Source organism: Neofelis nebulosa, chromosome 3 (genome assembly GCF_028018385.1).
Source record: "Neofelis nebulosa isolate mNeoNeb1 chromosome 3, mNeoNeb1.pri, whole genome shotgun sequence".
Taxonomy (NCBI): Eukaryota; Metazoa; Chordata; class Mammalia; order Carnivora; family Felidae; genus Neofelis; species Neofelis nebulosa.
This window is the reverse complement of record NC_080784.1, coordinates 133,389,767-133,409,724: the sequence shown is the minus strand read 5'-3', so window position 1 is coordinate 133,409,724 and position 19,958 is coordinate 133,389,767. Positions and strand designations below refer to the sequence as shown.

Below are 19,958 nucleotides of genomic sequence, written 5' to 3'. Positions count from 1 at the left end.
TATGCTATTAAGAGTATGTATATAAATTTTTATGTTTATTAGGACTTTATGTTCTCATTTAAAAATGTGATATAAACTATACTATATAGGAGATAATTACATTGATAAAAGACAATGGATACACCCTAAAATGTTTAGTGTTATTGTGTCTGAATGCTAGTTTATTTTCCGTTTTGCTTTTCTGTATTTCATATTTTCCTTCAAAGATGGCTTATAATTTAAGAAGAGAGGGGGAGGGGGAAGAAGAAAAACTCCCTTCCAAAAGAATATGAACAAAGAACTTCATATTCAAAATGGTGGTCAGTATGTAAGGTTTTCAAACTTTAGCATATTAGAATTTCTTCGGGTGCTTGCCAAAAATGAAAGGTTCCTGGGTTTCATCCCTGGAGTGAGCCCCAGAAGCTACAGTTTGGACCCCAGGTGATTCTGACCCATCAAGTCTGAGGAGCAACCTTGGGAGAAGCAGTTTTTGGACAAACTAGAACAGAATAATGTACAGATTAACAGAGGAAGGATTGGACTTGTTTAGGCTAAAACAGCAGCAAGCAGAGCCTTAAAGCATGAAGCTGCATGTGTTGGGCACAGGGAGCATGGGTGGCCTGGTGCACAGTGGCTTTCAGGAAGGTGGATTTCATCAATCTATGGGAAACTGAGGACTCCTTTAGAGAACAATTTGGAAAGGTAAAGTGGGTCTAGATTTTACTCAAGTTTCCAACCCATACTGTGGCCACCAATTAGCAATTCACTGGTTTCTTCAATTTATATCCACATTTTTTTTTTTTTTTTAGGAAGCAAGTCTAATTTTTCCTTAAACATTTCCACCAGTAATTTTCATTTTTTCAACCCTATCAAATCTTTTTTTATCTTCCTAGGAACTCATTGTCTTAGCTTTGCCTATGCTGCCAGTCAACTGAAAACCTACTGCCAGCCAACAAGGAAACACAAAAAACAAAATTAAGTTTAAAAGCCTCCTACTGGGCATCTATAGAAGACTCAAGAATATGAAAAAAATCACTATCTTTCAATATCAGGTTAAAAACCTTCTTAAAAAAGAGAAGGGATTTTCCAAAGAGTAATCTGTTCTGTCATTTGTGTCCAGAAATTTTCAAGTGGAAAAGCATTTCTACCTTTAACTATATAAAAGGGATTTTTTAACACTAAAAATGAATGATTTGGGCTTTTGTCTAAAATACAAGGTGAAATAACTTTACAGCTAAAAGAGACTTCAAAGAATAGGTTTTCATTTTAAAGATAACAACTGTTTTATATCTTGTTTGCCCTAATACACTCCAAAATATGTTATATTTTAGCTACAAAAATCCCCTCCATATTTTATGTCACTCAAAGTAGGTGACAAATGTTCTTTGTGAAACCATTTGCTGCAAATCAATTGGCAATATTTTTCAATCATTAAGAAATACTATTTGATATTAAATCAGTTTAATACAAATGGAATAATAGTATCAGGTCTTCATCTTAAGCTTACTGGAGTAGCTAATTTGGGTAACTTAACCAAAAATTTCCAAGTAAATGAGGATCAGTGATAAAGTAAATGAAATTAAAAAAAAACAAAAAAAACAAGAAAGCAAGAAAGCAGTTGCTTTACAAGAATTTACTCTATCTAGAGATGTACTATTCTATTACAAAACTATCATGCATGAAACATACTACGGAAAATGAGGCTGCAAAATGTATTTGCACTGAGATTACTTAGTAGAAAAGGGAATTTAGAACTTTGAATGATGAGAAACATAAGCCATTTCAGGTGATTTGGAGTAGCCTTGAGCAAACCCACATTCCAACGAACCAAATGCCATGTCTGATGAACACTGCTACAGACTTAAGGTACCCTCACAACCAGAATATAATATAAATAGGTTAATGTCGAAAATTCCATTTTAACAAATGGCCACTTTAATTATGCAAAAATAAATACCCACAATGTACTTTTTCCTCTTTTTACATCTTTGAGTTAAATATTTCCATTGTGATGGTGGGCAGAGCACATTGCCTTTAAAACCAAATAGTTCTGGCTCAACTCTTTATTCTGCCACCTACGTTTAATAGATTCACACACCTTTTGGCTTTTGATTCACTGTACAAAAAATAGAGGTACCATTGACCTCATAATACAAGGATTAAGGGATACCACATACAGAAGGAAAGAAATCCTGGTAGCAGCATTCCCTCAGGAGTGAACTGTCTTCTAATTAGAGAATAAACCACAGTGAATGGTAAGGGACAGGTAGAAAAAAGACAAAGAATAGAAAACTTCCCTGTGTCATAAAGGAAAAAGAATCTAAGATATCACAAACAGCTCAGAGGGAAGGTTGGGGGGATGCTGAGACAGAAGAATGTTGGGGAGAGGAGAGGATGGCATGTCAAGACGGAATGAGGTGGTGACCCAAAGAATGGACAGTAAGAAATGCCTGTGGTCAGCCTGGCTCCTAGTAAAACCAGGAGGACACATGCTCTATTTTAAGCGCCCCCCCCCTTCTTGTACTTGAATACAAATCTTCAACTAGTAACCCCTCCCCTCAACAAAAAGGAAAAAGTCTGTTATAGAAAACTAGCTTGTGTAAAGACACAGCTGTCCTGGGTAAAGTCAAGTCTTATTAATAAGTCTCCTAAATACAACTGCCTTGTGGGAGGTGGTGTTTTGAGGCAACCAAGGCATATGGGCTGTGTTCCAGATTTAAACTCACACAAGGTGGTGAAAAGGGAACAGTTCTAAGAGATAAGACATGATCAAGCTGGAGAATCAGTAGGAACAGAGAAATGATCCAAGGGGTATCTGGAAAGAAATTAAACCTCAGAGATATCGGGCAAGGGAGAGAAGAGACAGGGGTCACTTTATTTAAATATATAATAGGACCCAGTGACCCCAGTAGGCTGGCGGGTGAGGGAGAAGGCCAGGGGGCTAACATCTGGTTACGTGCCACCGCCAATGGTTGGTAGTCGGTACATATCGGCTCTTTTTCCTTAAGGAATGGATACCATATCAGATACAACTGTTTTCACGCTTCTTACAACTATGGGGGAGGGGGGGGCAAACTTTTAAAAGTGATATAAAACTTGCATGAAGTTGTACTTTACCTCAAATAGTCAACCAAACTTGCAGAAACTGCTTGGTTGATAGTTGGGAGGAAGGGTGGGGGGAGGAGGGGGAAGCAGGTATTTGTCTAAAACTACTTCACAGCATAACTAGGAGATCACAGATTTTCCATCATGCCAGGTAGAGGAAAGCTGCGATTTTCAGGTAGGCAACTGTGCAGTTTGGGCGCGGGAGTCAGATAGTTAGAAGCCTTACAATCATCTCTTTGCTGCAGTATGAATGCTCAGGTCAGTTCCCTTATGAAACGTTTTAGCAACAATATGGCCTTTACAAATAAATGACGAATTACCATGCTACTTTATGTTAACGAAAATGGCTAGACATTTATGTTAGGGTATTGGAGAAACTTTAGCCTTTTCCATTTTTCAAAGTATTATACACGCACAGAGAGAGAGAGAGAGAGAGAGAGAGAGAGAGAGAGAGAGAGAGACGGAAGGCTAAACGCGTTTCCTTGGTAAACAGGTGCTGCAGGATGGAGGTGCAGCCACTCCCTTCCCCTGGGAAGGCTCTGTGCAAACCCCCCCCCCCCCCACCCTGCTATAAGGAACGGAGTCCGGGAAGGGGGAGTTGGCATGGTTCAACGCAGAGGTTATTAGTACACAAGTGCTGGCATTCGGTCCATTTAGAATTCCAAAATAGAAACTAATGCTACCTCCGCTTAAAATAAACCAAGGGACTATTTGTCAAACTGCAAATTTCCTCATTACTACCGAAAAGCAGAAGGAGAAAAGGGGCGGCAAGAAACTCACGAGGGAGTCTCCCACAGGCTCACGCGTCTCCCAGGTGCAGTCCGTCTTGCACAGGGTCCGCTTCTATGGTGGCTGTGACTTCAACCCTGGAGCATCGCAACCAGGGAGGGAATACTCGATACCCAGTTTGACCAACCCCTGCTGCACCTCAGGAACCCCGGGCTTGCTCAGGTAGATTATGCAGAATGTAAGCCCAGCTCCTCTCCTGAACCCGGTCCCCAAAGGGAGCTAGCCTTCCTGCCCTCGGCCAGCAACCGCGTCTGCTCGCTTCTACCTTTGCTCATGATCCTCGCTCCGACTCCTCCAGTCCCAGGTGACGGGCGCTGGAACGCACGGGTGCAGCGGACGCTATTTGTAAACACGCTCCACGTGCGCTCGCCCAGCCCCATTCGCAAGCCGCTCGTGGCACCTGAGGATGAGTAGCTTTCTCCAGAGCCCTCAGAGGGTGCGATTTTTATTCCACCTGAGAGAGGAGGAAGCCTCGCCCCCAGAGGCGAGCCACTGAAAGAAGGGCCAAGACAGGGTGGACTTGGACCGCCCCCTGCTGGCCGACTAAATAGTCTGCAGGCTAGAGCAGGCAGGGCTTTAGCCGAACCCACGCCGCGCCTAAAGAAGCTGCAGCGGCCGGCCCCGCCCCCGCCCTCTCGCCGAAGACCCCGCCCCCGGGCCGCGCGCACTCGCCCGCGCAGGCCCCACCCCCTTGCCGACACAGCGTTCTTGCGGGGGCGCGCGCGTGCACCCTAATCCCCCGCCTTCCGGCTCCGGCGGCGACGCTCGCCGCTTGCCGCTGCCGCCGCGCCACCAGTGTCAGCCTCCCTCTAGAGACTCCATTTGCTTTCAGGGCGGTCTGGCCCCCGCGCGGGCTGGCGGAGAGCGATGCCCCCGGCCCGCTGACTGGCGTCCCCTGGGCCAAGCGCTCGCTCGCTGCGGCGGTGACACCCTGGTCGCCGGCGTCCACGGAGGAATCCGGGCTCCCTCCGCGTGAGCAAAGACGTCCCGCGCTCCGGAGCTCGCCCTGCGGGGAGAGGCCCTCGCTAACGCGGCTTGTCTCTGACCTCTTAATTTCAGGAGGTAGGCAATTCAGGTCCCGCTGTCACTCCAGATAATGCCTAAAAGCATTATTTGTCGGATTTTGCCATCACACTGATAGGAGGCGTTAATTTTCTCAATATAGTTACAGGATAGATACGAGTAATGCCACAGACCCTGATATTGAAAAAAAAAATGTTTTTGGTATTTTCCTTTAGGTTTCGGAGGCACCGAGTGCTTATACAGCTCCCCACAGGAACTACTTCTGTTGGCCCATCGAGGATCATCTTTCACCAGGATTATTTTAACATCTTCACTGAGCCTTCCACTCCATACCTTCTACCATGAGTTCTGATTTCTACCAATGAAGTTTTTGATGCTTGCTTTAATCATGTGACACCACCTCTTGTCCGCCTTTTGCCTTTCCAGTTGCCAAATACATTAGGTATAAGTTTGTGTCATGTTAAAGTACAAAGTTTTCTGCCTGTCCATTTTCACCTTATTTGCACTGCTCACTTCTGTCCAGCTTGCCTTATCTCGCCTGCCTATGATTTCCATAACCACTCACTTGAATAATTAATCTCTAGCAGTCCTTGCCTAGAAGAGGCTGTATTCCATACAGTACATTGCCTGACAAAGACAGCGTCAGCGGATGAGTTTTTCCATTATATTTTCCCATATGTCATGTCTGCAAGTCCTCTCTTAAACTATTTATCCCTGGCACATTTCCCAAAGTACTCCCACCTGAGTCTTAGTTCCTTTAGCAAAGAGTCTCTACCTGTAATGAAAAGAAGAATTAAATACACAATAGGACTGTTTTAGAGACCTTACTGGTACAGATTGGTTGCAGTCTCCTTTGAGATTGCAGTTCATGAAAAGACCTTAAACTAAGTAAGGAGGAAGAAAGAAGATAGGTTTAGTTAAAACTAGTCCTTGTTGAAAGAACTTTGTAGGCTTTAAACAACAAAGTGAAGAGAGTCACATAGGCCTGGCCTGGAAATTGGCCAGCATACCATCCATCTAGGTCCTGCGGAGAAGGGAAGGGATCTTAAAATCCCATTTTCTAGTCTCATTGTATTCAAATCTAAGTTGTTAAATATCTTGTTCTAGTAATTGCTTAAAATATTGGACATTTAAAATGTTGGGGAAACGTAAGCGTGTGGTGTTGACAATTAAGGACAAGCTTGACATTATTAAGAAACTTGAGGAAGGCATATCTTTCAAAAAGCTTTCTGTAGTGTATGGAATTGGTGAATCCACGGTTCGTGATATTAAAAAGAACAAAGAAAGGATAATAAACTATGCAAACAGTTCAGATCCTACAAGTGGGGTATCCAAACGTAAATCAATGAAGTCATCGACATATGAGGAACTTGATAGGGTTATGATAGAGTGGTTTAACCAACAGAAAACAGATGGGATTCCAGTGTCCGGAACAATTTGTGCAAAACAAGCCAAATTCTTTTTTGATGCTCTGGGAATGGAAGGTGATTTTAATGCATCATCTGGCTGGCTAACTCGATTTAAGCAGCGCCATGGTATTCCAAAGGCTGCTGGTAAAGGAACAAAATTAAAAGGAGATGAAACTGCTGCCACTGAATTTTGCGGTAACTTTCAGGAATTTGTCGAGAGAGAGAATCTACAACCGGAGCAAATTTATGGTGCTGATCAAACTGGATTGTTCTGGAAATGTCTACCATCAAGGACATTAGCTCTTGAAACTGAACAAACTACTTCTGGTTATAGGTCAAGCAGAGAGAGAATCATTATTATGTGTTGTGCAAATGCCACTGGTTTACACAAACTTAATCTTTGTGTTGTGGGAAAAGCAAAAAAACCCCGTGCGTTCAAAGGAGCTGACCTTTCAAATCTTCCTGTCACTTACTTCAGTCAAAAAAGTGCATGGATAGAACATTCTGTTTTCAGACAGTGGTTTGAAAAGTACTTTGTGCCACAGGTACAGAAGCATTTGAAATCCCAGGGGCTTCTAGAAAAAGCAGTGCTTCTTTTGGATTTTCCCCCAGCACATCCAAATGAAGAATTATTGAGTTCAGATGATGGCAGAATAATTGTGAAATATTTGCCACCAAATGTCACAAGTCTAATTCAACCTATGAGTCAGGGGGTTCTAGCCACAGTAAAAAGATACTACCGAGCGGGACTTCTTCAGAAATACATGGGTGAAGGAATTGACCCAAAAATGTTTTGGAAAAATTTGACAGTGTTGGATGCAATTTATGAAGTATCAAGAGCTTGGAACATGGTAAAATCTAGTACCATAACCAAAGCATGGAAAAAACTTTTCCCTAGCAATGAAGAGAATTCAGGCATGAACATTGATGAAGGAGCCATTTTAGCAGCTAACTTAGCAACAGTTTTACAGAATACAGAAGACTGTGAACACGTTGACATTGAGAATATTGATCAGTGGTTTGACTCTCGGAGCAATGACTCAAGCTGTCAGGTGCTAACAGACAGTGAAAGTGCTGAGGACCAGGCCAAGCCTGCTGAACAAAAACATTCCAATAAGACTAGAAAAGCAGAACTGAATCCAGAGAAGCATATTAGCCATAAAGCTGCACTTGAATGGACCGAAAATTTACTGGATTATCTAGAACAACAAGAGGACATGCTTCTGTCTGATAAACTGGTATTACGGAGGCTTCGAACAATAATAAGAAGAAAACAGAAGATCCAAAATAACAAAAGTCACTAATAATACTCTTAAGTGTATTTGTATCTTTGTGACTTTATCTGCAGTGGAACTTCATTATCTTCTTTGAAGTCCTGTGGATTTTAAAGCTAAATACATTTTATAAATGATTTTAGGATTAGATGCCATTTTGGATTACTTAAATTACTGCTCTTTAATGTTGATTCTAGTACGTGACCATTTCCATCCATGTAACTTGTTTGTTTACTCTTTCTAATCTGTATTATACTAGTTAGATCATAAGGTACCTGAGGCCAGATATCTTGTGTCTGTTTTGTGCCTGAATTTCAATGTGTCTAATAGAGGACCGTGCACACTATAGGCAATCAATAAATCGTACTTAAATTAAATTTTTATGACTTGCTCTGAACTCCAGTTTCCAAATGAAATATGTTGGGGGTAAGTTTCCATTTCTATGATGTTTCCATCTGCTGAAATTTTTGGAACTTAGCAAAAATTTGTCTGTGCAACGAGAGCACTGAAGGAAAATAGTCTCAAACCTGAAATATGGGATTCTATATCAACAGTATTTGGGTAGTCAGCAATTCAGATTGGCCATCTCTGAGTATAATGAAGGAAGAAGAAACATAAAATGTCTCCAGGGAGAGGGCTTGCACTTCACTTTTATTCCAACTGACAGCAGGGAGAGTTCCTTCAGAGTTGTAAAAAGAATGCCATCCCCATTTCAGAAAAAATAGTTTTCAGTTCCCAAACCATCGTAATCAGAAGAGGTAAGAGTTATACTTTGTTGTCTTTCATTTCAATTCGTCATTAGAATAGATATATCAATAGTTCTTGTTTTTATTTATTATTTAAAAAAAAATTTTTTTTTTAACGTTTATTTATTTTTGAGACAGACAGAGCATGAACAGGGGAGGAGCAGAGAGAGAGGGAGACACAGAATCCGAAACAGGCTCCAGGCTCTGAGCTGTCAGCACAGAGCCCGACGCGGGGCTCGAACTCACGGACCGTGAGATCATGACCCGAGCCGAAGTCAGACGCTTAACCGACCAAGCCACCCAGGCACCCCAATAGTTCTTGTTTTTAATAAGCTGTTTGATATTTATATAACACTTTAAAGCTTACAAATTATGTTGTTTACTTTCTTATAGCATATTTTTTTCTGAGGATAATTGAGAACAAAAGCATGCATAAAATTTGTGGAACCATCCACCACATGAACAGTGGACTAACATTAAGTAGAACATGAGAAAGATTATTATAGAAGAGTATGGGCTGCTGTGTGACCATGGGCAAATTATTTAACCCATATGTGAATTAGGAGTAATACCTGCCTTAGAGAGTTTTTGTGAGCAGCATATGATTTAATGTATGGATTTTAAGTATTATGGGCTTAGAAGAGGATCTGACTCAGCTTAAGTCCTCTTGAATGTTAGCTACTGTTACTGAGTTCCTGAAACTATGAGTTTCAAAAGTTATGCTGAACAGACCCGGTGTGTGACTCAACTGTGAGGTTGCTGTGTTAGGAAAACCCTTTAAAGGGAAGTGAGATAAAAGACAAGTAACTAGCTTCAGTTGAAATAGAATAATAATTTATTTCAGTGAAAACTGAAAGGTTAACCCAATTTAGAAATCATTTCCTGACCATCTATTGCTAGGCACAGTGAGGTCTGTGGGCACATTTAAGACATCTTAGATTGAATTATAAAATAAATGGGAATGGAATTGTAATTTCTTTGCTCCCTGGCCTGCTAATAAAATAAATAGATGTTACCATTACTCATAGAAGAGAATCTATATTACTAGTATTGGCATAATTTACTGAAATAATAAAATACCTTAAAAGTAGATAAGATAATAAGCAGGACATTTGAAATATTTTATTAAATTACAGTAACAGAATCAGTAGAAAAATTCAGAGCAAAAGAAACATGGCAAAAAACTCTGGTTATAGCAGTTAAGCCCAGCCATATATAGGGAGCTGTGTTGTGATTGATTTGAGATTTTAGAGACCCTGACAAGTCTTCATGAGGCTATCATTAGAGTGCAGGGCTCTGCCTTTTGAGCTGAGGTTTTGGTTCAGGAAAGCCTATTTCAGAAAACCAGTAAGAATCCACTTTCTTTGGGAGAATTCACCTATTAACACACCTTCCTCAGTTTACACAGTTTCAATTACTGGATGGACCTGAGGAAATGAAGACTGTACATGGAATAAGTCCTGAGGCTATTTGGCTTCTTGGAGACTAAGAGATTCAAACCTGATAATGGTAAAGACATATTTGAATGTTGCTTTGCATTTTTCACAGTCTTTTGCTAACAACTCTTCAAACTCCTTTCAATTACGATATTGAAATGGTTTAATCTTGTGTTTTATCATACATGCTAATATAAACTGTGCATTCTAATTCCATATTTAATTGTAATACAAAAATCTTTTCCCTTTTCCAAGTTATATGGTAATTATATTTTCTAGTTTGAGAAGCACAGAACTAATGTGCTCTCATTTGGCTTTGTGCACTTTATTTGTTTAAAAATTTTAAGTTTATTTATTTATTTTGAGACAGAGAGCACGTGAGCAGGGTTGGGGCAGAGAGAGAGGAGAGAGAGAGAGTCCCAAGCAGGCTCTGCACTGCCAGCACAGAGCCCAGTGCGGGACTCGAACTCCCCAACTGTGTGATCATGACTTGATCCAAAATCAAGAGTCAGCCGCTCAACCGACTGAGCCACCCAGGCACCTCTGACTTTGTGCACTTTAAAGAAAATAGTCGCAAATTCTAACTTGGTCACCATTTACACAAGTACATATTTTTTAAGAGGATTTGAAAGACTAACAAAATTCACACCAAATGGAAAGTGTTTGGCAATTAAGAGTGTACTATTTATTTTTTTATTTATTCATTTAAAAAATTTTTTAATGTTTTCTTATTTATTTTTGAGAGAGAGGCAGAGCATGAACAGGGAAGCGCAGAGAGAGAGAGAGAGAGAGAGAGAGAGAGAGAGAGAGAGGGACAGAATCCAAAGCAGCTCCAGGCTCTGAGCTGTCAGCACAAAGTCCGCTGAGGGGCTTGAACTCATGAACTGTGAGATCTTGACCTGAGCTGAAGTCAGACGCTTAACCGACTGAGCCACGCAGGCCCCCCAAGAGTATACTTTTTAAAAAGAAAAAGTATAGTTGGGATATTTATTATTTCATAATTCAATCTCAGAGAATAATACAGAGGTTGATTGGAAAACTTTGAGTGCTCAATAATATAGAAGAATTGGTAGGGCCCAGATCAATAGCCACAGTCAATTTAAGCAGAATTATAGGATTATAATGGCAGTCTTCTTCTGGTATTCATTTAGTTTTCACTCTAGCTTCCGGTTGAGCTGTACAGTCACTTCATCATGAATTTTCTGGATTTAGGGAGGATCACAGTGGACTAAATGGCACAGCTGACTTGAAGCAGGACACAGCTACTTAAGTCACAGGCTCAGAGACACTAACCCTCCAGTGATATGACTAACAGCCACCTAAATCAAATTTAGAACCTGTACTCCTAGTTTGGAACTCTTCAGGAAAGCTATGTCTACTTATTACCTGGATATTTTTGCAAAGTTGACCTTTCCTGATTTAAATATATACTTTATCTACATCCTAAGCAATGACACCTGTAAAATCACAGGTCTTGTGTGCCAGTTGTGGTCTTTTTCTAGTTTAAAGTAAATACAAAACAATTTTTTTTTTTTAAAATAATTTGACCATCTGTAACCTAAAATCATCTTGCATACCTCATTTGCACACTGAGAAACACTGGCCAAACAGGGTTGCTAAAGGTGAACAGACTGGAATGCAAACACCAGCTTCTCTGCTTTCTCCTTAGATAACCTTGGCAGCTTTCTGGACCTCTCTGAACCTGTTTCTTCATACGTAAAAGGTTGGTGGGTTATACAGGTACACTCCAAGGTTGCACAAACACCTGGTCTCCAGGCTCGGCCCAGGGAATGAGTCACAGCTGTTCTCTCACAGTGACCCTGCAGACTTGCAGGGGGCCTGGGCACCCCTGTTGAGGTCTAAGGCACTGCCTCACCACTGGGAATGCTGGCTGGGGTGTCTGCATGAGCCAGAGGGCATTGCGGAGTCGCCAGGCACCGGGGACCACAGAGTGTGCTGTCAATCACCACGGGGGCCCATTAGCAAAAACCAAAAAAACACAGGTGGGGCTTGCTCTAGCTGCAGTCTCAGATAACAGGGCTCAAAGAGAAATGTGTTCTTCCAAGCAGCTGAAGGCATACTCGTGAGATGATAAGCTTGTATGCTAAAAGCAGAAATGCAAACTGCCTGTGCAGATTCAGTGGGGAAGCAAGGGTAGATTTGGACCCAGTCACAAAGCAGCACTAGCATTACTAGTAACAGCACCAATAGCACTGTCTCCCTCAAAATGACAAGTCCAGGGGTCACTGGGCCCGGTTTGCCCTGCACCATCCTGGTTTATACTAGTTCTCTCAGAGTAAGTGTTGTAGTGCTCCTTTTAATCTCAAGTGTCCCAGTTTAGGTGAGAAATCAGACGATTTCCCTACCGATGACCCAGAGAAAGGAGTTGATCCGCCCAAAGTCACACAGGGACCAAGAAGGAAGTAGAAGTTGCGTCTCTCAACTCCAGACAATGTGGCCTAGTAGCCAAGGATATAGGCTCTGTCTAGACAACAAGCCTCCAAGAGCTGGATTGTAATCTCTTTCACATTTCATCCTGGATCCCAGCACTGCACCTGCCTTCTTGACACAGGCAGGAAGTCTCTTATTGAAATTCTGTCTCTCCTGGAGGACAAGGAGTGCTCCCAGGTCACGTGCTGAATGTCTGCTATGTGCCAGGCACAATGCTGAGTGTTCCATAAGTCAACATATGCTTTGTGATCCTCAATACAAATCCTGTGAAGTGTATTAATACACCTGTTTCAGAGGGAGCCCCCAAAGGGAGCTGGCAGAGACCCAACCAAACATTCCTGTCTGAGACAGGGCCAGAGATCTCAGCCCTTGAGGGAAGCTGTGGTCCTTGGTTCCCTCTTGGGCATCCATGCTACAGGAATCCATGAGGCACCAGCCAAAGCCTTTTGTAAAACCACATTTAGCACCCAGAAATGTGCTGGCTGTGTATAATTCCAGAGAAAGCTTCCACCAGTGTTATTCCCCAGGTGGTTGAGTATCATTGTAAATCCATCGGGCTCAGAAAATCCTTGAATGAAGCTCCATGCAACTGACAGGTGCAATCGTCATGAGGGCCTCTTTTCAATCCCCTTCTGATCAAAAGATCAGGCCTGGGGCTGGAGGGTGGGTCTAGCCATATCTCTGCATGTCACCAGGGTGGCCAACATCACTTGGATGGATGGAAATCACTTGGGGGGTGCTGGAGCCCATTGCTGTTTGCAGCTTCTCTTTCTTCTTGTTCACATGACCCCAAGCCCCAAGCCTACCTACCTCTCACACTCATGTCAAGAATGTACTTGTTTAGTATAATTTGGAAAGCCAGAAACAAGAAGTATTATAAATGCATAATAAAGTATGTAAGAAATAACTGTCATTTACATTTGTAGCCAACCTAAAGATGAATATGAACATACTTAGTGTAGTTCCTTTATGGAGCTTTACATGTGATTTATGAATATCCCTACAATTTTGAACATAGACCAGAATAAAAATTTCATGGGGATTTTTATTTTCATAGTGACCCTATAATGAGATTATCAGCTATTACCAGTAATAACTGATTAAATCACTGAGGGATACAGTAGAGTTACTGTACAGATATCAAAGAAAATCCGTGAGATTTTGGAACTCTTAACTTTTTTTTTGATAGAGAAAAACTGACTGTAAAGTAGTCTCATTAACCTATGAGGTAACCTCTATCAAAGTGCTTTTGTTCTCATGGGGAATCTTAACCAAATCACATCTAATTTCTTCTAATTAAAAATGGTACCTAATTCTTTGCTCCATTTCAGAATATGTTGATCTTCTGGAGTTTATTTACAAAGAAAACACAACTACCTTTGAGCCTAAAAAAAGACAAAGTAAACTTAAGGCAAATAGTTTTTCTCATTTACTGAAGCAACTTTTTCTTGTCATAAAGTTTTAAAGATACCTTTTTCTTAATGAGAAATGTCTGAGGTTATGCCTGTAAACTTAGTGTGTTAATTTGAGATGATAGAGAGCATAGATGTTTTGTTTAATTCCCTTTTTGGTTTTAAAAAATTAGCTTCAAAGTTCAATTCAATAGGAACTTTAATCTGTGTGATCTAATACAAACTAATATACTTTAAGCTCTTTCAGAATAATCACAACACAAAGCTGTCTCACAAAGTATAGTCGTATTTTTAAAATAATTGTAATTTTGGGACAATAAGAGATAGCATTTCCATTTTCTGTTAATCAGCTTTTGGGGCCATTTACTGATTGACTTTAACATTTAGGGAGTTTGTGTCTCCCCTGTGTATTAATAAGATATTTCACTGATAGCACATAAAATACTTAATTACTTTTCTGTAAAAACTAGAGAATGCAGACACAAACTAGAGCTTGTGTCTCCTCTGTGTATTAATAAAATATTTCACTTATAGCACATAAAATACCTAATTACTTTTCTGTAAAAACTAATAGAGAATGCAAGGTTTTATCCTGCACTGTACAAATATTCAGTACTATAGATTAGGCTCATGTCAGCTAAATGGGCACATATATAATAAATTCATTTCTACCATGAGAAAAAAGACTGTATTTTCATTGATCCTAAGATACACATTTTACTGTTTATGAAATTGGGGTAATTCTTACAATCAATAGCATTTTATAATTATAGTTGATAGCATTTTTGTGTTTTTAAATGATAACTAATATTGTTTATATTTCATGAAATATGATAAAAACTTTTTTTGTGTGTGTTAATCTTGCCTTCCTTTTTAAAATAGAATAATGGTGTACATAAAAATTTTTCATTTAGATTTATATTTATAAAAGGCATAATTATATGCTATATATGAATATGCAAAAATTAGATATTAAGATAATCCAGCTTCAGAAGTCCTATTTCGTAATACCATCAATTGCTCACACACACACTTCTGTTTTACACACACACTTCTAATTTGGGAGAAAAGGTAGGGTATTCCTTTTAATTACAGAATGTTTTTAAAAGATGTGTAGCTTTATTTTATTTAAATATATAAGATAAATTGTAGAACTAAAAAAGTGTAGCTAAGTAGTGGTTTTATGGCCAAATAATGATACATTATTTGATCCATTCTAATGATACATTTTAATGATTCGTATGTGAATTAAACTTGGTAAGAAGTTTCTAGCTTGTTCAAGAATAGCATGTTTTCTTGTTTATATATAGTTTTTTAAATACATTTATTTAGGTTTCCTTAGTTTTTTGTTTGTTTTTTTGTTTTTTTAAAGTAAGCTCTATACCCAATGTGAGCTTGAACTCATAAACCTGAGATCAAGAGACACATGCTCTACTGACTGAGCCAGCCAGACACCCCAACATTTCCTTAGTTTTAGCCCAACATCCTTTTTCTGTTCCAGGATCCTATTCAGGAAGACACATTACGTTTAGTTTTCATATCTCCTTAGACTCATCTGGGCTGTAACAGTTACTTAGAATTTACCTGTTTTTGATGACCTTGACAGTTCCAAGGAGTACTGATCAGATATTTTGTAGGATGTCCCTATATCATAATTTTTGTTGTTTTCTTTTGTGCATTCCTTGCCTACCCTAACATAAAGGAGATTGTGAAAGTGCTATGATTAGAAATACATTATAAAAGTATGAGAGAGAGAGAGAGAGAAATAAATTTTGATGAGGATCAGGGAAGGCTTCTCATCACAAGTAAAGCACAAGCTTGTTCTTGAAGAAATTAGTTGTGTTGTGGTGGGATAGGGGGAATGAATATGAACGATGCAAGTCATATTGTAGTGACAAACTGATATGATTTCAACATGTTTATTAAAGGTGTAATTAGAAGTAACAATGTAAAGTTTGGTAGCTGGCTGAAGGTTTCTTCCCCCCTGACACCAAATGGCTGTTTTGTAATTCTGACACTAACTACCCAGAGTTAGATTCTACAAGTTTAAGGGCTCCATTCCACACTCCATTTCACTTTAGATGCTAGTTGCTGGTACCAGGTCCCCACTAAGTTTACCCACACTTCTGTCTGATGGTTACAAAGCTGGGGTTTTTCACACCCACACCATTGCAATTATAGTTTATTATAAAGGATGTGACAAACTCCCAGATGTAAGGATACATAAGGTGAGATCCACAGGGGCCTCTTTCCCTGTGGAGTTTGGTGTGCCAACCTCCTAGCACATAGATACACATTTTTGGGAGCTTTCTAATTTCTCTTCTTTAAAATTTTTTATGAAGGTTTAAGCATGTAAGTATGATTGACTAACTCATTGGCCATTGATGATTCATTCAATTTCCAGCCCTCTCCCCTCTCCAGAGGTTGGGGTGGGGCCAAAGCTTTCAAGCTTCTAATCAAAGCAACCAGCCTCTATCCTGAAGCTATCTAATGGCCCATCAAGAGTCATGTCATTAGAACAACCATCAATTCCAAGTTAACCTAGAGGAAAAAGTGGAGAATGAGAAGACACACATAAGTGGAGGAACAAAAGTGTAAATGTTTGAAGGAGAAAGAATATAGAGGGAGATTGAGGTGCAGAAAGAGATGAGCAGGTCCCAATCCTTTGAGGGAGAAGTTGGAGAAGGAGAATGTGCTCCTCAGAGTCACTGTCATCGTCTTATCTGCCAATGTTCTTAAACGACATATGTACACATAGCTGTCATAAAAAGCAAGATATTCCAGAACACTGCAAGTCTTGGTGGAGGATTGTTTAACTTCCTATTTCTAGACTTCTCTACCTCAGTTAAGCCAATTTATTCTCATTTTGGGCTCCATCTGATACTCTGAACCTAGATTTGGTTCTAAAATGCCCCCCTTAAGCAGCTAATTTTAACTCTTTTGGTCCTTTTTGCTATTTCTATAAATATAATCTTACTCTCTTTTGTGGCTGACAATCGTCTTCTTTCCTCTTGCTACTTAGCACTAGATCATTCATCTATTTCACTAATACTTTTTTAAACACCTACAATGTACTTTCATAAATTTAAGCTTCAGGAGAGCAGGGACATTAAATGCCTGGGCAATCCAGGACAATCCAGTCCCTGAATAGTTCTGGTACAAATGTCAATAAATATTAGTCGACAGAATGAATCAGTATTATATTGAGCACTATATACATAGTTAAGATAAAAATTCTGTTCTCAAGGATTTTATAATAAAAGAGTGGGGGAAAAATGGGGGCATCTATGTGGCTCAGTCAGTTAAGCATCTGATTCTTGGTTTTGGCTTAGGTCATGATCTCATGGTTCGTGAGTTTGAGCCCCATATTGGGCTCTGTACTCACAATGCAGAGCCTGCTTGGGATTCTCTGTCTCCCTCTCTCTCTGCCCCTCTCCTTCTCATGCTCTCTCACTCTCTCTCAGAAATAAATAAATAAACATTTAAAAAACACAAAAGAGTGGGATAACATAATTTCTTCAAATGATTACAGTAAACAATTGTTTAATGAAAGTCAGAAAGGAGAAAATCTCCCATATGTTTTGGACCACAAAAGACTACGTCTTCAGTGAAAGGGAATTGGAAATAACCTTACAGGAGGGGCAGTAAGAAAACTTTATTGTCCAGAACTTGGCTGTGAGTGGGAGGAATAGAAACATTTTTCTTGAGAATTTATTTATTTATTATTATATTTTTTAATGTTTATTTATTTTTGAGACAGAGAGAGACAGAGCATGAGCAGGGGAGGAGCAGAGAGAGAGGGAGACACAGAATCCGAAGCAGGCTCCAGGCTCTGAGCCGTCAGCCCAGAGTGGGGCTCGAGCTCACAGACCGTGAGATCATGACCTGAGCTGAAGTCAGATGCTTAACTGACTGAGCCACCCAGGCGCCCCAGAGAATTTATAAACACAAGCTTGACTTCATAGGTTTGCAATATGAATTTACTCTATCTGTGGGGTCCCCAGACCATCAAACTGAGGGTTTAATTTAAGGTGGTTAAGCTTGTAGGACCTTGGTAGGAATAACACAAATCCTCTCTGAAAGAATACAACTTCAGTGCAGGCCTCAGAAAAAAACTTCCATGGATAAAGTTCCAAAGATCAACAGCTCACAGAGAACAAGAGCTCACAAGGCACCCTGGTAAGAGCCAGCAGAAACAATTGAGAACAGTACCAGACTCCACTTAGACTCTACCTATTGGAATTACTAGGTATAGAATGCAAACATAGCAGTTTAGTTTGTATACAGAGACATCAAAATATGAGCAAGGAATAGGAGACTTAAAAAAAAAAGATCAAGAAGATTTGAAAAGTAAATAGAAGTTCGACAATAAAATATAGTTATGAATATAGTAATTACAAATGGGTCACTGTGACCTCTGTCAGAGCACAGTGATTTGAGGGATGGGAGCAGAATGAAGTTAATAGTCAGTTGAAGCGTTAATAACAGTAAATAAACTATACTTATATTTTTTGTGCTTTTCCTGTATGTGTGTGATATTTTACAATTTTACAATATTAAATAGAAGTTAATAAGTGATGAAAAAACAAGAAAGGTAAGCACAGACTATTTCTAGTACCTTTCAGTGGTGACAAAACTGATGGTGATGAGGAAAGACAGGGAATCCCTTCCTCCTTCAGTGGATAACAATCCTACTTCCAGATAACAATCCTACTTCTCTTTAACTAAAGGAAAATGGGAGATGGCATAAAGAGGGAGGGTGGGAAGATGAGGGAGAGGGGGAAAGAAGATTAGGAATAAGAAGAAAAGGCAAAGTAAAAGGGGAAAGGAGGGAGGGGAAAATCCATATAACTACATTGAGGGATCCCCTGGTTCCTCTGCTGGACTTTGTGGCAATGGAGAAAAATACGAAGGTGGGAGAGAAATGGGGGCCATGTGAAGCACATTCTAGGTCCATCAGCTTGAAAATGAACATTATATTAAGATTTAACTTTTTGACTGTCAGTCATTAATTACAATTAAAAACTTAATGCTAACCTAATCCTCTCTAATTTCATTTTCAACCAGAACTGGATTTGAACCTAACCAAAACCTACAAACTCCATTCTGCAATCCTTGAAACATCACTGCTTCTTAAAAACAAAAAGTGTAAAGTAGGACATTCAGTTGTCAGCTTGAATTTCCCTTTTTTTATAAACATGGTTAAATCCTCTCAGAGAACCAGGCCTAGGGCAAGGGGAAGGGCATGAAGCCCACCCACTATTGGATTTCATAGATCTACAGAAATGTAATTCATCTTCTTGATTTTGTAGTACTAAGGATTAAACATCTATCCAACTCCTTTGAATGAAGTTAAAAGTCAGGTAATATTAAAAAAGCACAATATGATTTTCAGACAAATAGAACAGTATGTCCATTTTAGTTCTTTTCAAAATGGCAAGTCAAAGCATATTTTATTTCAAATACAAAATAATAGCATAATTATATAATTAGAAACATTTCTCAATTCTAGTCATTGTTCTCTCATCTTATTTTACAAAGTACTTTAGAATGACCATTACATTTTCTCCACATTATGCTTCTATTTGAAAAGTAACCTGACATTGGGATGTTGTATTCATTATGACTCATTATAATGCAAATGTTATAATCCAACCTATACTGGTTTAAAGGAGGAATGTCAAAGTTCATTGAGCACTGGACTCCACAGTTCAGAAGGAAACCTGGAGTTAGGTGTGGCTTGACTGAGGACCTAGCTATGTTTTTAGGATCCATCTCTGGTGTCAGCCAGGCTGGCTCCTCCCATCACATAAGGGTATTGTTGAGCTCTAAGCCCCATTTTCTACTCATACCATCAAATCCACCTCCAGCAAATGTCTCCTCATTCCTTCGTGGCTCTGATAACTAATGTATGCCATTAGGCTGGAGCTATAGACAGTGGGATGGGTCTGACTGCCTGGCTTAACTGAATCAGGGCCCAAAGCTGTTAGGGTTAGAGCAGGGAATTGTCCCTTCTAAGCAGCATTGCTGAGAATGAGAGAGGGGTGGTGTCCAAATAAAACTGGAATAAAAGTATACAAGCATATTTTACTTATTTGTGCATTTTGATCAAGACACTATGGCCAATGTCTCCCTTCCCTTTGCCACTCTCTTGTTACGTATTTATTTAACAATTACTGAGTATCTTCTATATCTCAGGCACTGTTTTAGGAGTTGGAAATATAAGATTAATGCTTTATTATATCACCCAAAATGGAAACCCAATCGTACACTTGCAATACAATATTTTTTTGATAAATTATAGAGTGGAGCATATATATGGAAATCAATATAA

At 39.6% G+C, this 19,958-nt stretch overlaps 2 protein-coding genes across 2 annotated transcripts in view; one reads left to right on the top strand and one right to left on the bottom strand.

Moving 5' to 3' along the window:
* FAM13A (family with sequence similarity 13 member A) overlaps positions 1-4,332 on the bottom strand; it is a 374,625-nt gene extending 370,293 nt beyond the window's left edge. Inside the window, exon 1 of the mRNA XM_058721927.1 lies at positions 4,139-4,332. The gene's annotated coding sequence lies outside the window, so the exon portion shown is untranslated. The remainder of the gene's footprint in view (positions 1-4,138) is intronic.
* Positions 4,333-4,611: 279 nt separating this feature from the next.
* TIGD2 (tigger transposable element derived 2) lies at positions 4,612-7,956 on the top strand. Its single transcript, XM_058721916.1, has 2 exons — positions 4,612-4,935; positions 5,112-7,956. The coding sequence occupies exon 2, from the start codon at positions 6,032-6,034 to the stop codon at positions 7,607-7,609; it is 1,578 nt and encodes a 525-aa protein (XP_058577899.1). The 5' UTR covers positions 4,612-4,935; positions 5,112-6,031; the 3' UTR covers positions 7,610-7,956.
* The last annotated feature ends 12,002 nt before the right edge of the window (positions 7,957-19,958 follow it).